Genomic DNA, 26200 nt, shown 5'->3' with positions numbered 1-26200 from the left:
AAGCGGGTGGGTGGGAAAAACTGCCGCCCGCCAGCGCATGCGCTGTACCTAGATGTCCTTTCCTCCGTTTAAACGGTGTAATCTTTCAACTGCCGCCGCCCGCATCTTTCACATTGGCCAATGAGAAGGCGAGTGGGGCGGGTCGAGTTTTTTTTTTCCCCTTCGCCTCGGCCTGCTCCACTTTTCATTGGTTTAAAGGCTGACAGTCGTTTGGGTCGGGATTTGATTTGAAGGAAAGTAGTTGCAGTATTGAGCCCGAGCAGGGGCAGAAGGTACTTTGTCTTCGAGGAAAGGGGGTTTGCGCTGGAGCAGTTGAGTATTTGTTTCCATAACGAGAGTGTTTACTTAGTGTGGACACAGAAGACCACGTCGCGTGATTACCCCGCCCTCTAAAGTGCATTCGATGCTTTACTGGTGTACATAGGATTGCGAAAGGACAAATCTTTATTCCGGATTATTTCATTCCGGAATAAAAACTCCTATCTTTTGTGTAAAACCAGACACCGTATACACACGGTGACCGGGAAAGCTTATCGTAAAGCCCGGAGCAAAAAACAACGAGGTGTCTTGTGGCACCTTAAAGACTTTACCAGATTTATTACCATAAACTTTCGTGGACTGTAGCCCACATCATCGGATGCATAAAGTGTTCATCTCAGTTACACGCTGAGGCAGCGAGCAGCTTTTGTTTTTGGTTTGCTGCCCCAAACACTAATCAGTATTTGAGTACCGGCACTTTTCTTGTTGCAATGGTGCACATGATGTTGGGGGTTGTAAACAGTGAAGAAAGAGGGAAATGAAAAGTTTTTCATTTATCTGATGAGGTGTGGACTGTAGTCCACAAAAACGCAAACCATAATAAATAGGATTGACTTTAACGTTGCTGCAAAAGACAAGTAATCTCTAGATTATTAGTTCATCCTTCCTGGTGGGAAGAATTTCCTGTTGCGTATGCACCAAGAAACTGATGGCCCCATATGAATCACCAAACGCCTAATATTGGGTCTCCCTATATGCAGTAAAAATACATTTGCCCTTTACCATGTGAAGTAGGCTAAGGAACATTATACATTCTCTACTGCCAGAGAAAGGGAGGGACAGTATAAAATAATTATAGTTACCTGCCTCAAGCCTTTGGCAATAAAGCTTAATACATTCATACAGGAAGGGGTGGAGATGGGAACACACCCATCATTCTCACTCAGCACATGGGATGTGCTCATCAGAAAGCATGCTTACCTGGTGCATCAAGGAAGCTTGATATTGTCTAGCAGCAAGGCTGCATCTGGAACTTGAGTACAGCTAAATATATATATGAAGAGATACAAGGCGTGTTATGCTTTGGATGCCAGTTTACATATATCAGCCATACTTTATCTTACAAGTGTATAAACAGACCAGAGCTTGAGTTCAAATACCTGCTCAGCCATGAAACTACTGTGTGACCTTGGGCCAGTCACATTCTCTCAGTCTAACAGGGTTGTTGCAAGGATAAATTGGGAGAAAGAAAAACCATTTACACCACTTTGAGCTACTTGGATATAAATGCAATAAATAAAATAATCATGTACTAACTAAGAGTTTTAGCAAAAATATTATTTTTTTATAAGCAAGTGGAATAGAGCAGTCTGACTCTGTCATGCATACCTTACACAGGATGCTGCAAAACAAGCCTCTGCTTGCACCTCCGCGGGTGCTGAAGGGATATTATCAGGATGCCTGTGTTTCCTCCTCCTGCTTTCCTAAACTATGTCATTGACGTTTTTAATTCCTAGTGCTTAAGAAACTGAGCTTCCATGTGTAAAGGGACTCCTCATAAGAAGATTCTAATGAACTAGAATACAAAACAAAGTAATTATGGAAAATACCTTTGAGGATTTTCAAATGAATGCACAGCGTCTCCTCCTCCCTTTGCAACTCCCTCTTAGCCATGCTAACATGAAACATTCCTAGAGATTGCCTGTCTAGATAATTTATAAAGATTTCAGGATGCAAACATTTGCTTTTGATCTTAAGAAGCAGTAACAGATGATGGCCATGATAATAGTAAATAATTAACTTGCATGGACCTTCCCATATAAATAATTAAAAGTCTCCACTGTGTAGGTGGAATAAACAGATTTAAGACATTAAAGGCTTCAGAAGAAATCCAATACCCATTCGAAATACTCCTTCATAGGTCCCAATGAAAACAAAAGTTAGTTGTTAAGTGAGACTAGGCTCATTCTGACATTCCCACCCAGGACTGGAAAATGATGGCTTGTTACTCTATATTCCCTTTGTGATCCCACTGAACAATAGCAGGATGAAACCAGAATAATAAATAGCAAGGTGTCTTGTTGCATTTATAAAGATACTGTGCTACTCCAGTTTTCTAGGCTCAATATAAGGTTACAGCTTATGTAATTAAATATATCCACTATGAAAAGGCATTGCTGTGTCTGAGTCTTAACTGTTTGGTAGTAGGCAACAGAAAATGTTCCAAGAATTTTGCTATTATACTGGTTGCCTAGGAAATTAGCCAGACATTTGCCTGTGATGTGTAAGTATAAAGGAGCATTGTCAATTTAACGATTAATATTTTCTGTACAAGTATATGTACTGTTTCTGTTTTATAGATGTAATGGGAAATGAGCAGGATTTGTGTATTGAAAGATGCGGGGGGCAGGCATGAAATAAATATTTAAGGTGTAGTAATTTAAATTCTGTTTGCCTGTTTACATGCATTTGCCAGAGGGTATATAACAAGCTGTAACTTAGACCCCAAAGCAGTTTAGACTCTAGCAAAGTTGTCCAGCATTTGACAAATGCTTGATGTTCCGAGGTACTTTGGTAGCCAAGCAAAATGTGTTGGTTTGCATATATAGAAACTAATAAATGGCTAGTTCATGTAAACTAACCCAAAGCCAGACCTCTAGGGGTGAGGAGTAAAATTATACTTCAAATGCACTTTTCATTTTAGAATATACACAGAAGTAGATCTACGGATATCCCAAGCCATTCAGAGTTACATAAAGAGTGCTCTTTTGTCCAGTTAATGTAAAATTTGGAGCTAATAAAAATTTATCTGGGGATGCAGGTTAGTCAGAGTTTTCTGTTTGAAAAAAGTGCCTGGGACAAAAAAAGAAATCCATTTTTTTTATTTCAGTGGATTTACCTCAGACAAGAGTATATAGGATTGTCTTGATAAAATACCACCAGATGTTCTCTCTTACTTCCCTTTTTAATGTTCACATTGAAACCTTGCTGTCTCAAATAAGGACAGGGCTTGCACATTGTTAATCCATAGCTGTATGGAAGGCAGCAACTTTTCATCCCGGTGGTGAAGTACTATTTGTTTGCATCCAAAACTCAGTGTTCATGAGCCACTGATAAATTTCAAATAGTGGAGGTGTAGTTCAGCAAAACATGCATATTTTTGAAATGTAGGGAGGTTTCTGCGACTAAATAATTACCAAGACTTCACCCCAAAAGGAGCTTATAACAGGGCAGCCCTACATTCAGGTGGATAAGGGAACTGATTTTTGCTCCACATGCCAACACCTCAGGAATAGCAGTAGCCTTAGTTAAGCTGCAGCTAACTGGCACTATTGATTGTGGATATAATTTTCCTTCATCCTAGGTTAGATCTTTAGGCAACCCCAAAGATTTTAATTGCATTAATTATAAGTAGGACTGTATGTGAAATGGACTCCAGAAAGTTTTAGAGTATGGAAAAGGAAGACTTACAAGTTTATTGTACTGTTTTATTTAGTTAAGCTAATGTGCATGTTCTCTCAAATCTTTCAGAATTTGAAAGCTGACATTCAGTGAAAGTCATATTGAATATGCTCAGAATATGAGTAGGTATTGTAGGTAAGAACAGTCTAACTGTATGAAGGCTAAGCCAATAATATAGTATTTGATATGCTTTACCCTGAAGACAATACCGATGATGAGCAAGAAGATCTGCCTTATGATGGAGATCTACAAAATACATATCAACACAAGTGTGATTCACAAAACCTAGAAAATTCCACTTGTGTAGAAGATGGATCTCAGCATGTTTTCACCTTGACATCTTCTCACATGAGCTGTCATTCAAAAGAAAAATCAGACTGCAAAACACAACTGCCTGAAACAAAAATAAATCTGGCAACATTGCAAAGGGAAAATGACATGGAATCTCCCAAGGCAACAGAGAAGGAGTTACTTGCTTGGGATGTTAACAGTTTAGGAAGAAATCAACATCTATCCAACTCAAACATTTCAGATGTCCTTTTACGCCATTTTCCCCAAGACGAATTATCAAGTTTGTGCAAATTGATTGATTCTGAGACTCTCCCAGAGATATCATTTACTGAAAGTTTTGATGAAACTATCCTAAATAAAATTAAGATTTCAGAAAGTACAATATCTTTACCAAAGGAAGAAGGAAAAAATCTTGAATGCTGTAATTCAGAAAGAGAAGTAAAATTTGAATCAGCTGACAAAAATTGGGATTTGACTGAAGTTAAGGAGTTTGTAATGGATAAAAGTGTGAATCACATTCGTGACAGAAAAGATTGTAAAGAAGATAATCTTCAACTTGTAATTGAGAAAGAACATGCAATTAATGAAGACTTCCATTATTTCTCAACCCCTAAAGAAGTGTACCAAGAGCACAAATATTTTCTGGAAACAACTTCGCATAATCTCAAAAATGGTCAACGTCAGGTTCATTATCAGCTTCCTGATTTTTCTAAGGTTGCTCCAAAGGTCAAAATACCTAAAGGAAAAAATAGCAACTCATGCCCTATACCTAAAAAGACCACACACACCCCAAATTTGCTTGGTAAATCAGAAGTTGTGAAAGATGTTTTAGAAGCGATGAATTCTTTGGACTCTGTTGCAACCAAGAATGAAGAAAAGGGAATTAGCACACCTGAACTAGACCAACAACTAGAGGTAGATAAGAGGTGATATTGCACATAATTGGAATTGCCATTGATAGCCAAGCACAATTTTGGGTGTATTTATTATGCCTGTAACAACTCAGCCAGCCACAGATTTCTGTGTGTCTCTAGACACTGGTTTGTGCAACACACTAAACTTTGACTTAGTGGGACCATGAAAATGGATGAACTCTTAGAAAGAACCAGCAGCTCCTTTGCTGCCACACTGATTTCTTAGCATTTCATCCAAAGTAGGGCTCTCTCCTCATTAAGCATGAGCTTACAGCAAACTAGTCCATAAACTGAATGCCTACCTTTTATTTTTTTGTTAAATGTAAAACCAAAAACCAGGGAGACTCCACTAATCTGTGGAGGCAACCCTAAGCATGCTTTTTCTAATGAGAAAACCATATGAGCATAGTGAGAGTTAAAGGTAAAGGAATAAATATTAGCTGGCATGCAAAGTGAAGAGTGCAGCCTAATACCTTACATTTGTGCTGAAGAATTTACCTGTGGGCTGGGATTGAAAGGAGACCTACTGCAAATAGGAAGCACTTCTACCCATAAAAGGGTCATTCCATGATTTCTGCTGGTTCCCCACTCTATGGGCCATGCCCCATACAGTTCCAGAGGTTCCCTGGCCAGCTTTTTGGAATTTCAGGGGACTATATTGGAAAGGATGATAATGGCAGTTGTTAAGATCCAAGCCATTACCTCCAGTCTAACCGTCCTGCAATATGCACTGATTGGGAAACTTCTACCAACCTGAGTTTTCCAAGGGTAATATATCCAGAAAAACATTTGTTATCTTCTTAGATGGTGGTATACACATGATCCTATGTAAGAAAAACTTACTGAAACTTGATTATATCTATTTCTTGCATAGTGTCAGGGAACTGCCATCGGAAGGAAGGGAAGTGAAAGGGCTCACACAGGTTGGGAGAGACTCAGCAGCTGAAGAGGGAACCAGTAGGGGGAGAGGAGCTGAGCTGAGGGAAAGGGAGCTGGAGGGATGGCTCAGAGACACTTCCAGCGAAAACAGTGGGGAAGTTTCAGGACCTCCTGTAGGGACACCCACTCCTCGCCGGAAACTGTCACGCAGAGAGTCCAGAAGACGTGTTTCCGTTAAGGAGCTTTTATGTTGGAAGCGATTCCGAAAGCAACCACTGTCGGAATCTGCCAGCGACTGACGGAGCCATGTTTAAGGGGCTCCGTTACAGACAGAGGTTTGCAAACTTGACCAAACTCTGAGGGACTAGGATTTTACACACAAGCAGCTCATCGTCCCATCACAGCATTCCGACAGTCTTCGTGAGCAGCTTGTGCAGGAGAAGGCATCATGAGCAACCCAGCCGGAACCGGAGAAGCAGGAGCTGGAGCGGGTCCAAGCCTGGAAGAAAGGTACCGGGTGTTGGAGGTCCAGCTAGCGCTGCAGACGGCGAGGCTTGAGGAGAGGAGGGCTCAGGATGCAGACAAAAAGGGGAAAGACACCCAGCTCGTCAGAAAGGTACCAGGATTGGTGCAGAAGTTTGGGGGGGAGCCCAAAGACTATCATGGCTTTCGGACAGAGATGCAATATGCCCTCAATCTGCAGTTTGATGAATTCCCTGACGAGGAATCACGAGTGGCTTTCGTGATTGGGCATCTTGAAAAGGGGGCGAGAGACTGGGTTAGACCCCTGATGGCAGCGAATAGTGACGTCCTAAAGGACACGATGAAGTTCTTTCGCGCCATGGATCTGATGTTTTCCAGCGATATTGAACAGGGAGTGGTCCGCAGACAGTTAATGGCTTGCAAACAGGGGAGCCGATCTGTCCGTGAGTACTGGACTGAGTTCACCATGTTGATCCATAAATTGGGGTGGGATCTATCGGCGGAACCCATTCAAATGCTCTTTGAAGAAGGGCTTTCTTCGGCTGTGAAAGACGAACTTTCCCGGGCGCCCAGGGCGGAGTCTATGGACCAGCTGACCAAATCAGCGCTGACCATAGGAGCGCGCCAGGAGGCGAGAGCATTGGAGAGGCGGGAAGGGAAGGGGGAACGTTGGAAGGAGTTCCGCATTCCAGACATTCCAGAGCCAACTTTCCCGCCGGCAGAGCCGATGGAAATCGGAACAGCGCGCGCGCGCGCAGTTTCAAAGCCCAGTGAGGGGGGAAAGAAGGAGGGAAAAGGCGCCCGGAAATGCTATCTCTGCCAACAGCCAGGTCACTTTGCCAGAGTCTGCCCCCAGAGGAAGGAATGGCAAGGGATGGTAGGAGCTGTGGAGGGAAGAGAGGAAGAAATACCGAAGCAAGTAAAAGCCAACGCCTGGCTGCCACCGTCGGGGCACAGCAGCCAGGCCAAAGAGCAGTGAAAGTGCCCACGCCAGAACCTCCTAAACCCGCCCTAGTGATAGAAGTGGCGCTAGAGCTGCCAAACGGACACCCTCTAAAGATAAAGGCGCTGTTGGACTCAGGCAGCTCCTGCAATTTCATGAGCAAAGAGTTTGCAGCTGAACACCAGATACAGACGATCCCTTTAAGCAACCCCCTGCAGGTGACCACGATCGATGGCAGGGAGCTGTTGGGAGGAGAAGTCAGCTTGCAGACCGTCCCAATGATAATGAAGGTGGCAAGGCACACCGAACTGATAGCGTTTAATGTGGCCACCTTGGGAGGAGCTCCCATTATATTGGGGATGAGCTGGCTAGCGTTACATGATCCGCTGGTGGGCTGGCATCAGAGAGTGGTTTCTTTTGGTTCAGCACATTGCTTAGAACACTGCAAAGAGGGAAAGGGTTTGGCAGGGGCCCAAGCCACCCTAGCAGGGACTGAAGTAACGGAGAACGTGAAGGTACCACGACAATACGCAGATCTCCGCGACGTCTTCAGCGAAAGGGAAGCTGACCAACTACCCCCGCATAGACCCTTTGACTGTCAAATCAATTTACTCCCTGGGGCACAGCTCCCTGTAGGCAAGCTGTACGCCATGTCAGACAGAGAGATGCAGGAGCTAAGAGAGTTCATTGACAAGAACCTGAAGAGAGGGTTCATCAGAGAGTCCAGGGCGGTGGGGGGCAGCCCAGTGTTTTTTGTGGATAAAAAAAACACGAACAAGCCGAGGCTTGTGTGTGACTTCAGGGCCTTAAATGCAGTGTCAGAACCAGTGGCTTTCCCTATGCCCAGGATTGACGACATTTTGACAAGGGTCAGGAAGGGAAAGATTTTTACTAAACTGGACCTAAGGGGGGCGTACAACCTGATACGAATAAGGAAGGGGGATGAATGGAAAACCACCATGTTCACCCCTTTGGGGGCATTTGAATATTTAGTTATGCCCTTCGGCCTACAAGGAGGCTCCGCGTGCTTTCAATCGTTTATGAACCACGTCCTGGGGCCTTTGCTTTACAAGAATTGTGTGGCCTTCTTAGACGACGTGTTGGTGTATTCTGAGAATGAGGAGCAGCATGTGAGAGACGTCAGAGAAGTGTTGAGCAGGCTGCAAGCCAACCAGCTGTGGGTGAAACTGGAGAAGTGTCAGTTTCATACCAAGGAGGTGGAATTCCTGGGGTATCGCCTGTCAGACAAGGGATTGGCCATGGATCCCGGCAAGGTCCAGGCGGTGCTGGAATGGAAAACACCCAAAACAAGGAAGGATGTGCAGAGGTTCCTAGGATTTGGGAACTTCTATCGTAAGTTCATCCGAAACTTTGCCCACCTGACGGCGCCCATTACGGACTGTCTCAGCAGTAAGAAGAAGTTCGTTTGGACTGAGGAGGCGGAGCGAGCATTTGAGGAACTAAAAAGGGCCTTCGCCTCGGAGCAACAACTCCTGCATGTGGATTTACAAAAACCGATGAGAGTGGAAACTGATGCATCAGACAGAGCTATTGGGGCGGTGCTTCTGCAGCCAGGGAAGGAGGAGTCAGAGTGGAGACCGTGTGCCTTTTTTTCGCGAAAGCTGAACAAATCCGAGAGGAACTACACGGTGTATGACCGAGAACTACTAGCCATTCATGAGGCGTTCCGGAGATGGAGGCACCTGCTAATTGGCGCACAACATAAGGTGCAAGTGTGCACTGACCACAAGAACCTAGAGTATTGGAGGACGGCACGAGTGCTCAACCAACGGCAAGTGAGATGGGCCCAGGAGTTCTCCAAATTTAACTTTGAGATTTGTTACGTGCCAGGCCCAGAGAACATTAGGGCGGACGCTCTCTCACGCAAACCTGAATATTTGGAGGGGGAGGGAGCACCAGAAGAGAGACATGTCATTCCAGAGGACCGCTGGGTGTGTGGGGCGGCATTGGTGGGACAAAGAGAACTGGTAGAGGAAACAGAGAATGATGAATACGCCCAGAATAAGCTCAGAGGTCTTAGGGGTGAGGGAGAGGAACCAGGGGGTTTCGAGGAAAGAAATGGAGCTTTGTATTACAAAGGGGCACTGTATATCCCTGAAGGAGACTTAAGGGGGAGGGTACTCAAGCAGTTGCACGACAGCCCCACGGCGGGGCATTTTGGACAACACAAAACCATGTGGTTGGTCACCAGGGAATTTTGGTGGCCTAAGGTGAGGGAAGATGTACGGGAGTATGTAAGAGGGTGTGAGCAATGCCAGCGAGCCAAAGGGGAGAGGCGGGCACCGGCGGGGCTATTAGAACCCTTACCAACCCCAGAACGACCTTGGGAGGCAGTGTCGATAGATTTTATGACTGATCTGCCGAAGTCCAAGGGGAAAACAGCCATCATGGTGGTGGTAGACCTACTAACAAAGATGTGCCACTTTGTAGCCTGCTCGCATGCAGTCACGGCGGAAGAGACAGCGAAGTTATTTGTAGAACACATTTTTAGGTTGCGCGGGGTGCCATTGAGGGTGGTCTCAGACCGAGGAAAACAATTTACTTCCAGGTTCTGGAGGAAGCTCATGAGCTTACTGCAGGTGGAGGTCAACTTTTCGACTGCCCGGCACCCTGAAACCAACGGGCAGGCGGAAAGAGCAAACGGGGTCCTCCAGCAATACCTGAGGTGTTATGTCAATGACAGAGAGAATGACTGGGTAGAAAAGTTGGCGCTGGCGGAATTTGCCTACAACAATGCCGAGAATGTGTCCACAGGGATGAGCCCCTTCTTGGCTAATTATGGGTGTCATCCCAGGGCTTTCCCAGGGGGAGAAGGGGAGAGATGGGGTGTCCCGGCAGCCGAGCATTTTGTAGAAGAAATGGAAGCAATCCATCGTCAGCTCCAACTCAACTTAGAAAGGGCGAAGGAAGAATACAAGAGGCAGGCAGACAAGAACCGAAGGGAAGGTGAAACCATAAGGGTGGGAGATAGGGTGTGGCTGTCAACCCAAGGGTTGCCGTTCAAAGGAGGTTGTAAGAAATTAAGACCCAGGAGATTGGGTCCCTTTGAGGTCATTCAACAGGTCAACCCAGTGGCTTTCAGGCTCCGGTTACCCAACCACATGAAACTGCACCCAGTATTTCACAGGTCGTTACTGTCACCGTATGAGGGGGGACGAGAAGGGATGGCCACTCGGGGACCGGTCATAGAAGAAAGGGAATGCAGCAGCCATGTGGCAGAAATCCTCGACGCCAGATGGAAGGGGGATCAGGTGGAGTATTTGGTAGCGTGGGAAGGAGAACCGGAGTCAGAAAACACTTGGGTAATGGCAGAAGATATCAATGACGAGGTATTGATAGAAACGTTCCATCAAAGGTTCCCAAGGAAACCTCAGCCTGTGGAGAGGTTCCGGAGGGAATACTTTGGGACCACCGATGAGGAGGAGGAGTTGGAAGGATTCTCGGAATCGGAAGGGGAAGGGGAGATGGACTCTGAGGAGGAGGAGTACTTCGAGACCAGGAACCGCAACAGGTGGAGAGAAGTGTTCGGGACATCGGAAGATGAAGGAAGTTCATTCCGGGGTTTTGCCTCCTCACCGCCCGTAGAGGAGGGGGCGAGAGGGGATGAAGGGGGCCCTGGAGGGGAGGTGGATGTCAGGGAACTGCCATCGGAAGGAAGGGAAGTGAAAGGGCTCACACAGGTTGGGAGAGACTCAGCAGCTGAAGAGGGAACCAGTAGGGGGAGAGGAGCTGAGCTGAGGGAAAGGGAGCTGGAGGGATGGCTCAGAGACACTTCCAGCGAAAACAGTGGGGAAGTTTCAGGACCTCCTGTAGGGACACCCACTCCTCGCCGGAAACTGTCACACAGAGAGTCCAGAAGACGTGTTTCCGTTAAGGAGCTTTTATGTTGGAAGCGATTCCGAAAGCAACCACTGTCGGAATCTGCCAGCGACTGACGGAGCCATGTTTAAGGGGCTCCGTTACAGACAGAGGTTTGCAAACTTGACCAAACTCTGAGGGACTAGGATTTTACACACAAGCAGCTCATCGTCCCATCACACATAGTATTGTATATCATTTTGATTATGTATACTGCCTTGTTAATATTGGCACTGAAGAAATTATAGCAATAAGATATTTCCTCTTCATTAACATAAGCCCCTTTCAGGTAACCATCTGTATGTGATCTTTTATATGTATATATTTTAATTCTAGTCCTGTTGTTAAATTATTGATTTTTATATGTTTTTAGTTGTTTCTATTTTAGTTGTGATCGGTCTATATACTCTCATTATGGGAAAAGGTGATATTATTATTATTATTATTATTATTATTATTATTATTAATGAGCCCAAGCACCAGTTTGGATCCCAGACTGCATTTTCTACCCTAACCTTATCCTTTGCTCATAGCACTGCTTCCTGGCCCAATATCTATATTTTCCTTTCAGATGCATTATCACCATTAGCCACTTTTTCCAGAGTTCCCATTATATCCAGCACTCATCTCCCAGTGTAATAGCATCCAGTATCTCCTGAGCCTACCTTCTCTATGAGGATTTTCCTGGCCAATTTTTTGTTTTCTTTACAGTGCTTACTCTATTTGAATATAGATTTTTCCTAAGCAGCTAGAACATTAATGAATGACCTTGGCTATGGGAAAAGTATTGCTCACAGTCAGTTGCTATTTTTGCTTTCCATATACAATATATGTTTATTGTTTTCTCTTTTTTATATCTATTGAAATAATAGCTACTGACAAAACAAGCTGAAGCTCAGAATCATATTGATCATCTAAGATTTAATACAAAGGTAAGTCTCCTATAACATGAAGTCAGTTTTTCTTAATATCTTTTCTTGCTACAAAATATTAATATATTTTTTCTGAATACAAATGTTTTGTTTATGCATGCATGGTATAATGCATTGCAAGCACATTCTGTATTCTTTTCAGTGTCTGTTTAAAACATGTGCAAGGCTGCCCTGGCATGTAGAAAATACATGTGTTTTATCTCTTTTTAGCTACTATTGATTTAAATCTTTTTATATATTATTCACTTTTTATACAGAATTTTAATGCTTTATTTTATATTTTGTAAACCACTTAGAGGTTTTCTTGTAGTCAAACAGAATGCAGTTCTTGTTAAATAAATATGCATATTTTCATACTGTGGTTTATTTATCTCTCTGCTTCAGTATTTTATGGAATATAGTGCGCTCACTCTTCCTAGAGCAGATGCACTGGAACAAGCTAATTTTCCTTAGGTATAGCTGGTATAAACAGTAACCCTAGTCCATGGCTATGTTTGAACAACCCTAGTGATGACTCCTCTTTTCCACCACCCAACTTCAATGACCTAAGATGTCTCATCAATTTGCTATGTATTTTACCTTATTTGTGTAAACCCTAAAAATTCCATTGAAGAGTGGTATATACATCTTTTAAATAAATTAAAATATACTGGTGTTTGGATATCGCTTGCCTAATTTTACCAATTTATTATTTGTGCCTGTGGATGCTTGGGGTGGGGGTGGGGTATCATAATGAGAAAGGCAAGTGAATGTTTTTATTGTGGGTGCTGATTTTGTACTTCACAATGAGTTTTTGTATATTTTAACAGATACCTCCTTGCTCAAATCAAAATAGACCAAATCCTGGCATTAAATCAGAAAGTCCTGGAATAACTACAGAAATGTTTACAGTTCTACCTGTAACAGTCCCTGTGAAGCCCATGGTTGGTTTCTCCCAGTCACCTTTCTCAGGTAGTTCAAATGGACTATTCAAATACTTAGAATACAGTTATTATTTTACTTGTATAGCCCTCTAGAAGTTGTTTAACTACAACTCCCTGACCATTGGACTAAGCTGACGGGAACTGACGGGAACTGGAGCGCATCTGGAGGGTCTCAGCTTAAGCCACCGCTGTTCTGCCTGTTTGCTGTTGTACACTATATGAAGGAAATAGCATACAGATCACATTAGCACTTTTGTCATATTGTTCTGTAGAACTGCCGTCGCAAAGAATGATCTCACCATTACCCTCAGCTGATGCAGCAAGACAATCATCTGGGAATCAACGTCTGTTGCAAAACGTTACAGAAGAAGAAAAGCTTTTTCAGATGTTAAAGGAACAGTCAAAAGAGCTAAAATCAAAAGTAATACAAATAGTTCTATTTTAAATACAATATATATTTGAAACAAACACCTTGTTTTTCTTAATACTCCATCTGAAAGCTTAAATGAAATGCATCCCTTTTTCTTAAAGGTGGAAACATTTTCTAACTGTCTTACACAGGATGTATTCCCAGTGGAAGAACGCCATCAGGTGAATACCTTTTTTTGTGTTTGAAAACAAAATTGTTACATTTTAAAACTCTGTTTTTGAAAAACAATTTGTAAAAATAAAATGTATAAAATCTAGAATAGCAGCACTATTCTCTACATCTTATACTCAGAATAAAGTATAAAAATTGCTGTTTAAGTCAGTTAAAATTACTTTCCATTGAAATAAGTGAGACAGGTGAGTCAAGACTTACATCTCATAGATTTAAATGGGAACTAAGTTCAGTTACCTTAATCTGTGCTTAATAATAAATCATTTTCATCAGAATCATATGAAGTTGTAATATCATACTCTCTCTACAAGTTTGTACAGGAGATGCGGTTAACCTATGGCCCTCCAGATATTATCGGTTTACAGCTTCCATCATCCCTGACCATTGATCTTGCTGAGAGATGAATTCCAACATATGAAAGGGCACTGATTAGCCACCCCTGGTGTTTAGGACTTCAGTCTTAATGGAGCAGTTTTATGACCACAGGTCTTGCTATAAAGGCAATTATAATTTGAATAAATTCCTTCAATTACCTTAACTCCTAAATTACCTTCAGAATTAACTGGGAGATTTTCCTGAAGGGGAGTGAAGGCATTTGTTTAAGTATACTCTGCAGGCCACAGATGTAAAGCACCCGTAGATTAAGATTAATCAAATTTCTTAGTTGCCTACTGCAAAAGAAATCTCTGGGTGGCTTAAAAGAAATTTACAAAAACTATTTCAACATAATAAGTAATGATACTTACATAAATTGTATACCCCAAAGCGGCACCTCATTCACTTCTGCAGAGTAGGCAGCTCCATATGCATATTTCTTCCACAGAATGCTACCTGCACAGACATATAGAGTTCTTGGTAGAGCAGTACTGTTTGAGTGCAACATTTTGACAAAACAGGCATTCAGTTAAATATAAAAAACGTTTTAAAAGACTGGTGTAAACTACTTTAGCTATTCATGTTATGTTTATCTTGTTATGTTTGAAGCTATTGCTGTGTCCTTGGAATGTTTAAGGACAGCACTGAATATTTCAATTACTAATCTATGGAAAAATTGTCAAATAACACCAAGGTTACAAATTTTGTTTGTGAAGCTTTTAAGGCTTTTAAAGGAGCAACTAGACAAGCTGGAATGGAATTATTTAGCCACGAAGGAGAAACATTGTACATTTCGGCACCAACATCCCACATACTCATCAATGAGCATCGGAGAGTTTGATCCTAACAGGTCAAGTATTTTTTTAAAAAACAATAATACACTAATAATATAACCATTTTAAAAAATCTTACATTTTATGTTAAAAAATTATTGGGACGCACATCAAAAATTACTTTACGTTTGGTCACCCACCAATTCTCTCCTGCAAATGCCTCCCAGGCTGATACAAGAAATAAGCCCAGTCGTGGTGAAAACAGAGTGCATCCCTTTCCTATCAGTTCACCCTTAAAAATGCCTGCCACAAGTGTTACAACAAATGTGGGTTTTGGAACAGGACTTAAGGAAGCTATCTTATACTGTACTGAGTCAGACCATTGGTCCATCTCTAACTCAATATTATCTACATATAATAGCAGCAGCTTTCCAGGGTTTCACATGGGAGATGCTGGGGATTGAACCTAGGAACTTTTGCATGCAAAGCCTGTATTCTACCACTGAACCATGGCCCTCCTTGCATGGCTCCCCCCATTGTTTGTCCTCCATGTATATTAAGAGTCTTGCAAATATGAAACAGCAATTCCAGACATACAGACTGGCATTGGATTACTCTATGAGGTGGTAGGGAGGAAGGCAACATCCATTAACTCACTATTGATGGTTTTCTGAGTAAGTTTTCTGAGTAAGGCAAGCTAGGGTTTTCTGAGTAAGGCAAGCTGGGAGTAAAACGAACAAGTGATCCATCCAGATGGGACAAGGAATTTGCAGGAAAGTCTGTGCAGAAGGATCCTGTACATGGAAATATGACATTGGGCAGAGGAGTGAAGGCTAGATAGTTGTGCTCCTTCCCATTCACCTCTCAATGTGTAACTATGTCTGACATGTGTCACTACATGCAGCTTCCCTGCACATGACATTATTAATAACGAGCCCTTTTCTATCTGCATCCAACCTTAAGATGTGGCTAGCAGCACTCACCTTTTTCATGATTGCAACCCTTATTTTGAAGTTCAAACTTCAACTTCACCGTACTCAGTGCATGTTAAACATTGTGGGTTGCATCCCGTGCTGTGCCAGTGGGATTCTGCTGGTACAATGGGACTTCCCCAACCCTCCTGAGCTGATTGTGAGGGCATGCAGGAGGCTGGAAGGGTCAAGAGAGGAAGAGAAAGTTCTGCTACATGCACAAAAATCCATTGCGCCAGTAGAGCTGCAGTGTCGGATATGGCCTTTTAAATACTGCAATTTTTGACATTTCATTTCCTTACCGAGCCCATTGTATCTCTAATACTATACTGATAAGAACAAGAAGCATGTATCAATATTATAATGTAACTTTGTATCTTATATTATTTGGATTTAGAAAAGTAGAGGGGGAAATATTTAAGCTTGGGATGCTGCTTGAAGATATAAAAGAGAAAATTGATAAGACTGCCTGCAGCCCACGTTCCTCTGCTTTTGTAACATCACCATCATGCACACGTTGTGAATCTGCTTCTCCCTATTCAAGTCGTTCTGAGGTAAACCATTAAGTCCCAATAAAGAACAAAGCATATTGTTTTATATCACATTATCTTCACTGAGATTGCATGATTGAATTATGTAATAGTAGAGTGGCAATACATGCACTCAAAATGTAGCAATACTGTCATAGTGCCACACCCCCCTAATTCACCAGTCCCATTTCACTGGATTTTCAGGTTTTGAAAGTTTTAAGGTTTAGACCTTCTGAGTTTCTGTCTCCTCCACAGGATCATGCAATTTAGCTTTAAGCTAACAGCAGGCCTTTGGACCTCTTCCAGATATGTATATATCAAAATGTGCTCCTTGGGATGACAGTTGCTAAATTGTATTGAAATATTATTTTCCTGGTTTAGCTGTTTTGTATCAACTTACAGTGGCTTCCTGGGGTATGCTTAAACTTATCAGACATCATTTCTAGCTATGAGCCTGTGTGTTAATACATTACCGTAGTTGCACAAGACTCTTCAGTCTAGAGGCGGTAGCTAAATAATCCTGGTTTTTAGATGTTTTGTACACATTTAGACTTAACATGTGGATTCCTTCTATTTCATTAGGGAAGAAATTACTTCAAAACTATGAACTTCTCAGAATAATAGAATTGTGGAGTTGGAAGAGACCCCAAGGTTCATCTAATCCAACCCTCTGCAATGTAGGAATCTCAACTAAAGCATACATGACAGGTGGCCATCCAACCTTGGCTTAGAAACCTCCAAGGACAGAGAGGCCACCACCTCCTGAGGGAGTCTGTTCCACTGTCTAACAGCTCTGTCAAAAAGCTCTTCCTGATGTTTAGTCAGAATCTACTTTCTTGTAACTTGAAGCTATTGGTTCGGATCTTAGCCTCTGGAGCGAGAAAACAAGTTTGTTCCATCTTCCATGTGACAGCCCTTCAGATATTTGAAGATGGCTATCATGTCTACTCACAGTCTGTTTTCCAGGCTAAACTTATCCAACTTCCCCATAAGGCTTGGTTTCCAAACCGTTTAACATCTTGGTTGCCCTCTTCTGCACACATTCCAGCTTGTCAATATCCTTCTTAAACTGTGATGCCCAGAACTGGACACAGTATTCCAGGCATGGTCTGGCCAAGGCAGACTAGAGCAGGACTATGACTTGCCTTGATCAGGACAGTATACTTCTGTTGATGCAGCCTAGAATAGCATTAGCTTTTTTTGCTGTTGCCTTACACAGTTGATTCGTGTTAAGCTTGTGGTCTACTAAGACCCCTAAGTCCTTTTCACATGTACTACTGGCAATCCAGGTGTCCTCCATCTTATATTTGTGCAGTTGGTTCTTCCTATCTAAGTGCAGAACCTTACATTTGTATCTATTGAAATTCATTTTGTTAGTTTGGGCCCAGTTCTTCACCCTGTTAAGGTCATCTTGAATCTCCTTAATTAACAGGAGTGAAAATTACAATATTTTTTCAGTTTTTCAGATCTTTTGGTTGGCATGCAAAGTGGGTTTTGCAGATGAAAATGGTGTGTATATATATATACATATACATATATATATATATATATACATATATATATACACACACACACACACACACGCAGAACTCTCCAACATTGTGAAATTGCTATGAATGTAGCAAGTTCTTCAGTAGGTCATAATATCCATTTCCCCATGTGGTTCTTTCATAGAGTCCAGCAATTTCAAACATTAGTGAGTCCCCACAAAAGACTGCTTCTGGCATGAATATTGCTAAGAATAAAAACTATGGAGACAATAGAAGTCAGCCTATGGAGATGATTCCACAGAGAATGTATCAGCAATCTAACAAAGGTACCCAACATCATCCCTTTCATCAGAAGTAAGTATTATCCATGGAAGTTGACTATTAAATGGGTCATAATGTGTTAACTATTTGCTCAGTTCAGCAGATCTCCAAATCATGGCCTAAAAGGCACAAAACATATCAAATACTTTCATGCTCTTTCTCATGAATTGGTATGCTATGGTTAGTGCTTGCTCTCACCAACCCATATTTGGAAAGTGGTTTTACAGTTCTGGTTTGGAGGGCAAGCACTACCCATAGCTTGGCAACTCAGATCTCACAGCAAAATATATTGAGCATTAAACTATAAACTGGAAGTAAAGCTGTATGTGAAGAGTGTGTGCATGAGCCCATGATTTTGGCCATTGGTATCTGAAAGAGAGCCTATTCTGACAGGCCAAATATAAATGTTTTGACTAAGGTCCAAAGAACTACCTTAGGTATGGCCAAGTGTTTACATATATGCAAACATTCTATTTGACCTATATTCCCAAGCAGATCCTATAATTTTAACATGTTCCTCCACTAATGATATCACTACCAAAGTGGGAAACCTCTGTGCATCAGCATGTATTAGTAGAAACTAGATGATTAAAGCACCTTACCAGCCACACTAGTACTCAACAATTCATTCTAGTGTGACTGAATGTGCGACAACACACACACACATCTCCTATGCAAAAAGTCTTTTGCTGGCCTGTAAACTGTAAAATTCTATTTGTTTGATTATAATTTAGTGGCTGATCTGTGATTGGAATTATAAATAAAGACTGAAATATATATGCAATATAAAACAATCAGCTCCATGCCATATCATAAGTTGTTTTGTATGAAACTCACCTTGTTTTCTAAGTGGTTTACTATGCAGCATTGAGGGCTCTTTTTCAGAAACACACATTCAAACTCTCTTGGGCTCATAGAACTCGTACATTTCTTTGGAGTGTAGATCATTCCAGCTGAGTTCACTTAAACATTTCCATGTAAACGTGCCTAGGATTAGTGTTAAAAGGCTCGTTATAAAGCAACATCCATTGAAATGGCTGCATATTGAAAAAAGCCTTATAAATGTGAAATACAGACTTGAAGACGTATAGGGCAACACACAGGACAGTATCCAATTATGTCTGTTAGCTTGTACAATCGGACTTTTGGATTCTCTTCTTGTTCCTCCAGTTCCAACTCACATCCCCTCTGGAGCATATTTTGAAAACTTGTTTGCACGGGGGATGTCTGTAGAAGAAGACTTGCACAAACAGATACCCACTCACTATGTTGGATCTCACCCACAGAATGTAACTTTATTCTTCCCGTTTGTACCAATTCATTCTGTGCCTCCCTCAGATCTGCAAACAGTTGTTTAGTGAATTTATAACCTGTTTTTAAATGCTTTTTTTTAAATATCAAAATTACAAGGAGTTATTATTAAAGACACATTTAATAAAACAGAATTTTGCTTTCCCCTTAGCCAGCTAGAGCTGCAAACTAAATATTCTTGTGAAGATATAGTGAATCCTCTGGAAAAATCAGGACTCCCAGCAAATGAGCAATCTACTCATGTAAGTCAATTTGATTCTCAATTTATTGTTTTATCAGCTTGATAAAACTAAGATGGTTCTAATTAATTACTGTTGACTAGGCTAACATCATAAGAAAATTCAATTGCTGTCATCCAAATAAATATATAAGGAACAATGTGCATTAATGCAGCAGGTGTTGACGATGGAAATAATAAGAGTCCTTTGTTAATGTACTGTGTTTTGTAATATAGCAGCATTGCTCCTTTTCACCCATTAAAAAGGCTGGAGAGCTACAATCCCACAAACCACTTATAGGCAGAGGAAATCAAAATGATTACAGTGATCAAGAAAACACAGATGGGTAAGTTTTAATCTCAGAGGTTCCAAAATATACTCTCTCAACTATTCCAACTATAACACATTTACACTGTATGATTAGCAACAAGGCCAGCTTCAGGTTGTGTGCCCTTGGGCAACTGAGTATCAGTTGACTCCTTTGGCACCACCAATTTTGCACCGTCCCTTCTTATTCTAACCACTCTCCTTCCCTCTTTGTCACTTCTCGCTCATAACCAAAACAAGTCTTACTCAACACAATCTCCTATTTTCAAATAAAAATATACATTTTTTCACATTACTAATTGCCTATTTTTGCGCAGGGGTAGACTTTATAGTCCACCTGTCTAATTAAAGCTGTAAAAATTAAAGCCTCTATTGAAAGATGCCAGCGTTTGTGCTACTGTCACAATCTCAGCCACCATCAAATCAAAACCTCTCAGTTCCCAATAGTTGCTAGCGACCAATGCCAATGATATGAATCATGTTGACTGCAGTTATTCCCCACATAGAGCAATTGAATTTTAATTTGTAACAGACATGACAAAGTTTGCAGAACTTAGTGTTTATCTATGGTCCTTCCTGAAGCACGTGATCTTCAATGTCATGCTGATGGAAACAATAATTTGCAAGTAGTAGCTAGTCACCACATCACAAATTACTCATAGGATTTTGCAAACTTGTAGACAGATCAGCACATCTAAAACACACAACATAGCAAATCCAGCCTTGGTGTTACAGAAATACACTTTAGCTCAAACAAGCCAAACAAATGTTTTCTCAGACTCTGACCAGATACCATAATAAAAAAGGACATAAGAAAAAGAAACTTCAAAAAGAAAACTGCAATTTCCCTAAACAAAATGGAGCACCATCCCAACTAGGAAAGACTAAAATGTTTAGAGTTTTTTAGTTTAGTAAAAGAGAAAACTAAGGGTAGATGTGGTAGAGAATTATTAAATTATGGGTTTTAAAACTATACATGATCCAGGTTTATACTGTTGCATTGCTTATGTGCAGTTTCACTTTTCTTTATAACTTTGATAACTGGGAATGATGAATAGTGTTTTAAAGCGTATCTGGAATTGGTGCTTCAATAGCATGTTTTTGTGAGGAGGTCTTTTGACGCAACAGTGCTGGCTTGCAAAAGGAGAGTTCTAGGGCTCATGCTTAAAATGTGATTACAGAATTATGGAAGCAAGGGTGACATTGCTATGTCCTTTATATTGCGCTGATCCTCTCTCTGACATGCATTGTGCTCATATTTTATTTTTTACCCCATAAGTAATTTAAGCTATTGGGAAATGAGATCTCCACCCCCAGCCAATCCATATAATACCAACAATCAAGAATCCAACGCGACTATATTGAAAGAACGAGGTACAGAAAGATAAATCAGCAAAAGTATATAAGTTTTAAAAAACCAGCAAAATAATTCTAATAGATATCACCCACTAATCCATTTTTTCTGATATACATTTTTTCATAGGAAGCTTAACTTATCCTTCAGATCACAGGTTTCTTGATGAGTTGAGGAATCCTGCAAAGGATCATATTATTATACATCCTAGACTGAAAATACAGTTATCAAGTAGACAAGTTTGTCCCTGTTCTTCCAGCAGGTTAGTATGTACACTGCGAAACCTAAACTCTACACATACCAAATGTGCACCCTCACCATGTTGAGGCACACATCCTTGATATGTCTCATAGGGTGCAATCCTAAACCCATTTACATGGGACTAAGTCCTACTGAATTCAGTAGGATTTAATTTTGAGTAGACGAGTAGAAGACTGCAATGTTAAGAACCTCTGTGCTGATTGTTAACATACAATTAAGCATCTCTCCTGTGTTATCTGTTTCCAACATAGAAATAAAAAAATGGAGCACAGGAAAACAATAAAAGAAAAGCCAGACTGTGAAAGGTACATCTTCTTAGAAGGAAAAGCAATGGATTTAGATTTATCAGGTACTTAAGTTTTGGTAATATTAACAAAAGGCCTCACATTATTTGGAATTTAAGTGTGAACTACTAAGCATCTCTAGTAAACATTACAATAATCTGATGTCAGTTAAAGTCAATGGGTGTGATTGAATGTAGCAAGAGTGGCCTTCTGCTTGCACAGCAGGGCTCCTCCTTCCTTGTCACAGCTCCCCTCCCCCCAAAAAAAACTGATCTGGAGGGCTAGGAGATCCTCAGAAGCAGATTTTGGGGAGATACAGTGGTGCTAGAGCAGGGAAAAGAAAACTGCAAGTTCTGTAGTTTCCAGCAAAAAACAGCTGCTGTAGGCAGCAAAAAAAGATGTGCTGGTGCCCCCGTATTAATGAGTACTGTCACACAAAAAAGCTCAATATATGTACGTGTGTGTACATATGCATACAGTGGTACCTCGGGTTACAGACACTTCAGGTTTCAGACGCTTCGGGTTACAAACTCCACTAACCAGGAAGTGCTTGCTCCAGGTTAAGAAATTTTCCCCAGGATAAGAACAGAAATCGCGTGCCAGGGGCGCAGTGGCAACAGGAGGCCCCATAAGCGAAAGCACACTTCACCTTAAAAACTGTTTCAGGTTAAGGACGGACCTCTGGAACAAATTAAGTTCTTAACCTGAGGTACCACTGTACAGCTTTAAGTATATGTAAGTATTTATAAATAAAAATTATCAGGGCAATGCACCTGTGCACTCCCATTGTCCCAATCAAAAGCAACCATCTCATTCAGGCAAAAGAAACCACATGTTCAGCTAGATGCATTTTAAACTTCAACAGTGAGCTTCCTTGGTTGTCCAACTAAAAAGTTATGGGATTCTTAGTAACATAAAGGTAAAGGGACCCCTAACCATTAGGTTCAGTCGTGACCAACTCTGGGGTTGCAGCGCTCATCTCGCTTTACTGGCCGAGGGAGCCGGCGTTTGTCCACAGACAGCTTCCGGGTCATGTGGCCAGCATGACTAAGCCGCTTCTGGCAAACCAGAGCAGCACACGGAAACACCGTTTACCTTCCCGCCGGAGCGGTACCTATTTATCTACTTGCACTTTGACGTGCTTTTGAACTGCTAGGTGGGCAGGAGCAGGGACCGAGCAACGGGCACTCACCCCGTTGCGGGGATTCGAACTGCCAACCTTCTGATCAGCAAGTCCTAGGCTCTGTGGTTTAACCCACAGCACAACCCACGTCCTCTTAGTAACATAGGGCTCAATTAATGCTTCAGCTGGTTCTGATGACTGACTGGTACGGACCGCTATTACTCCAGCATTAGAAGACCTTGACTGACTTTCCCCTCCTAGCTCAGTTAGAACCCTAAATGGTGAAGGGTCATCTTTTTTCATTTAAATCCAGCCATCAGTAACTTTATCTGCATGTGTAAGGCCCTTCTGAAGTTAGGCAGGTGGCAACCAAAAAGCCTTTTCTACAGTAGCACCATCTTATGGGATTCTCCCCATAGAAACAGAATGCTTTTGCCTGGCTCATAAAGATACATAATGAAGGCACCAGACAAGTCTCCCTGGGGAGAGCATTCCACAAACAGGGTGCTACCACAGATAAGGCCCGTGAAGGAGGCTCACAAAGAAGGGCCTCAGATGATTGCACGGTCTGGGTCAGTTCATATGGGGAGAGGTAGTCTTTGAGGTATTTGTGCACATTTATGATCCTCTAAATTGTTTTTGCTGCTGCTTTAATCCGTTGTTGCTGCTGTTAAATCTCCATGCTTTTACTGTTGGTTTGACACCATTTTTTATTGTGCCTTGTAAGCTTCCTTGGGACTGTTTGTGGGTGAAAGGGAAGATGCGAATTCCAGGAATACACAATAATTTTATACATACGTTAGTGTTTCAGTTGTTCCAAGAGACTTAACTGACATGGCAGCAGTCATCACAGATTTTAATGAAGTCAAGCAAGCCTTACATTTCTAAGGCCAATACATTACATATGTATTAACATGTTTGTTTAACTTGGGGTGTGGTGTTAGGTAGTGACACCGAAGACACTTCGTTCTCACACCTACTAGACAGTTCAAGCAGTGAAGTATGTCTGGAAAAGAGTATTAAAAGTCATGGATCATGGACAATGGGCCTACAAGAACAAAATGAAGGTAGAATAATTTTTGTAAGGTATTCTTTTGTATAGTATATGGAAAATTCTGGATATAATTAACACACAATTTTTATCTTTATATGAATTTAGCTGAAGACACCAAAGTGGTATTATCATACTTCTGTGCCCATTCCGCTTGTTGAATCAAGAACAGCAAGCCTAAATCAGCTGTACAATCAAATTAATCTGCATGAGAATGCAGATTACACACAATGCAAAAATATACAAATCACGGTTTTTGCATAACTACATCACAGTCTGAATCACTCAAAATCTGCAGTTTTCCTCTGGAAGAGAAAATACCTATTTTTGGTAGCTTCCACAAAAGTCTTCAGAACACTTAAGCTATGTAAAAAAACGCAGACTCTGGGCTAAGTTGCTGTTTACTTTCTTTCACCTTCTTTTTATTTCAACAGACTTCTCTCAAAGAGATTGGAAAGGCAGTCAAAGAAAGAGTTATAGTAAGGAAAGTGATGAGTGTAAGAGTGGTAAATCTTGATTTACTGTACAGTTAATAATTAAGCATAAACTAATACCAAAAACATTTCTTTCTTGAAAGGGAAAAACACAATACATATAATCTCAGACAGTTTTTTAAACAAAAGTTAAAAGGAATGACCCATGCCCTTTCAAAAGCTGTGATACTCAGTGGAGCCCCTTCACATCCTGCTTTTTGCATATAGAAAATGGCCTTAATGGCCTTAGAAGCTTGTCACACCCTGTGTGACTCCTTTTCTAAGGTGTTAATTAAAAATAAAAGAGCAGTTATACTTGTGGCTGAAACATTTAATCATCAATGCTTAATAGTAGGCTGGAGCAGGGACCAGATAATGTAGTGAACTTGTTTAATTGCATTTCTTAAAAATATTTTTTCAAATTTCTTTTAGCTAGTTCACAGAAGCAAAGCATCAACCTTCAAAGGATATATACAAAGAAACAACCAGAAGAGTTTATAGAAAGGCTATGTGACAGGTAACATGCATCATCAGTTTTAAAACAGGAGTTGAGCCAAACCAAGTTACTTATAACCCTAGCTTATAATTGTAATTTTCATGGGCAAGTTTGTTCTATTTGCAGCAACGCATGCCAATACTTTTAAGATCACAACAAAAAATGTAATTTGTGAATTCAGCCTTTTGTGGTGCACTTGTGGGCTTAGTAATAGTATACTTAATTTAGAACTAGCAAGCAGACACTAGCTGTTAAGCATAGAATGTATTTTTGTGTATCAATAAGATATGCCTGTGATTTCTTGTTATGCTGTAGACAAAATCTACATATTCCCCAAACTCGCTACTCGAGGATGCATGATACTATTATCCTTTCACCACAATACCTCACTAGTAGGAATATTTATGGAAGGTCAGTATGCAGTCTGAGAAACAGACACATCAAGGAGACACATTCAAAGGTAAGGGGAGAGCCTTGTATCTACAGAAAAAGAAATGAAGAAATCTTTGAACATTTTCCTTACAATGAAACAAGTGAACTCCCCCCCCCCCCCAGTCCAATCAGTGATGTTAATTACAAGCAGGGTTTTTTCCCCCCTTAACAGATATTAAGCTCCACTTTGGATGATGTTATACAGACTGCAAACAATTTGAAGAAAACTACAGAACACATGGTGCAAGTTGTTTCAGAAGATTTAGCCAAGGCCAAAATTCAGACACTTTCCAGTCTTGCAGCTAGCCAATACTAAATCTGAATGTGTTTTGAAAACTGACAGAACTGTATTTGAAAGAGAGACTATTGGAATGTGTAAAGAATGAAAATGCACCATTTCTCCCCTTATTCTTCGTCTTAAATAACCTAAAATCTGTTACATAAAAAATAACAGAAATTATCAAGTTGTGAGTTAATAATAAATAGGTTTTACAAAATCATGCATTGTATATGTATGTTTAGTTCAGTTTGGAATTTAGGATAAGTTTATTTCCCACTTAAGTGTTGGTACAGAAGAAGCATCTATTTGACTAGTCCAGTCATTTAATCTCAGACACAAACTCAGATAATTTAGTAGGCGGCGCAATTATTTTTATATCAGTATGCCTTAAAAAATTCTAATTTATTGCCCAGCAACAGCCCATTTATGTCACTCCCTCCCCCAATTAGAGAAGTAAGAAGGGAAATATGGGGAATATATGTGGGATTTACCAATGATGCAGTTCATTTTGCGAGCTGATGAAAGAAGCAAGTCAGTCATCTGCCCTGTACTGCATTCTTTTTCA

The 26200-nt window shown here is 41.1% G+C and overlaps 1 protein-coding gene across 9 annotated transcripts; it reads left to right on the top strand.

Moving 5' to 3' along the window:
* The first annotated feature begins 134 nt into the window (after positions 1 to 134).
* Positions 135 to 25855, top strand: AKNAD1 (AKNA domain containing 1). 9 transcript variants are annotated; one of them, XM_081009677.1, is made up of 20 exons: positions 135 to 311; positions 1776 to 1851; positions 3790 to 4926; positions 11982 to 12041; positions 12851 to 12992; positions 13237 to 13385; positions 13496 to 13555; positions 14657 to 14790; positions 16082 to 16238; positions 17889 to 18058; positions 19488 to 19578; positions 19791 to 19900; positions 21161 to 21255; positions 21365 to 21497; positions 21748 to 21845; positions 23848 to 23970; positions 24389 to 24460; positions 24860 to 24944; positions 25239 to 25383; positions 25528 to 25855. In XM_081009677.1, the coding sequence occupies exons 3-20, from the start codon at positions 3907 to 3909 to the stop codon at positions 25669 to 25671; spliced, it is 2988 nt and encodes a 995-aa protein (XP_080865803.1). In that variant the 5' UTR covers positions 135 to 311; positions 1776 to 1851; positions 3790 to 3906; the 3' UTR covers positions 25672 to 25855. The 9 variants fall into 9 exon arrangements, with proteins under 9 accessions (XP_080865803.1, XP_080865804.1, XP_080865809.1 ...); XM_081009678.1 differs by lacking the exon at positions 1776 to 1851 and having other exon boundaries at positions 135 to 272; XM_081009683.1 differs by lacking the exon at positions 1776 to 1851 and having other exon boundaries at positions 3923 to 4926.
* The last annotated feature ends 345 nt before the right edge of the window (positions 25856 to 26200 follow it).

The sequence above is a fragment of the Podarcis pityusensis genome (assembly GCF_964106645.2).
Source record: "Podarcis pityusensis genome assembly, chromosome: 6".
Taxonomy (NCBI): Eukaryota; Metazoa; Chordata; class Lepidosauria; order Squamata; family Lacertidae; genus Podarcis; species Podarcis pityusensis.
The sequence above is the reverse complement of the archived record's forward strand: the minus strand, read 5'-3'. Positions and strand labels throughout refer to the sequence as shown.

Excerpts from the sequence above, each read along its gene's own strand:
- AKNAD1 (XM_081009678.1), top strand. The coding sequence starts at position 3,907 with ATGCTTTACCCTGAAGACAATACCGATGATGAGCAAGAAGATCTGCCT. Across the intron at positions 13,556-14,656 it reads CAGTGGAAGAACGCCATCAG|CTTTTAAGGCTTTTAAAGGA; the intron begins GTGAATACCTTT and ends TTGTTTGTGAAG. Across the intron at positions 21,846-23,847 it reads AATGGATTTAGATTTATCAG|GTAGTGACACCGAAGACACT; the intron begins GTACTTAAGTTT and ends GTGTGGTGTTAG.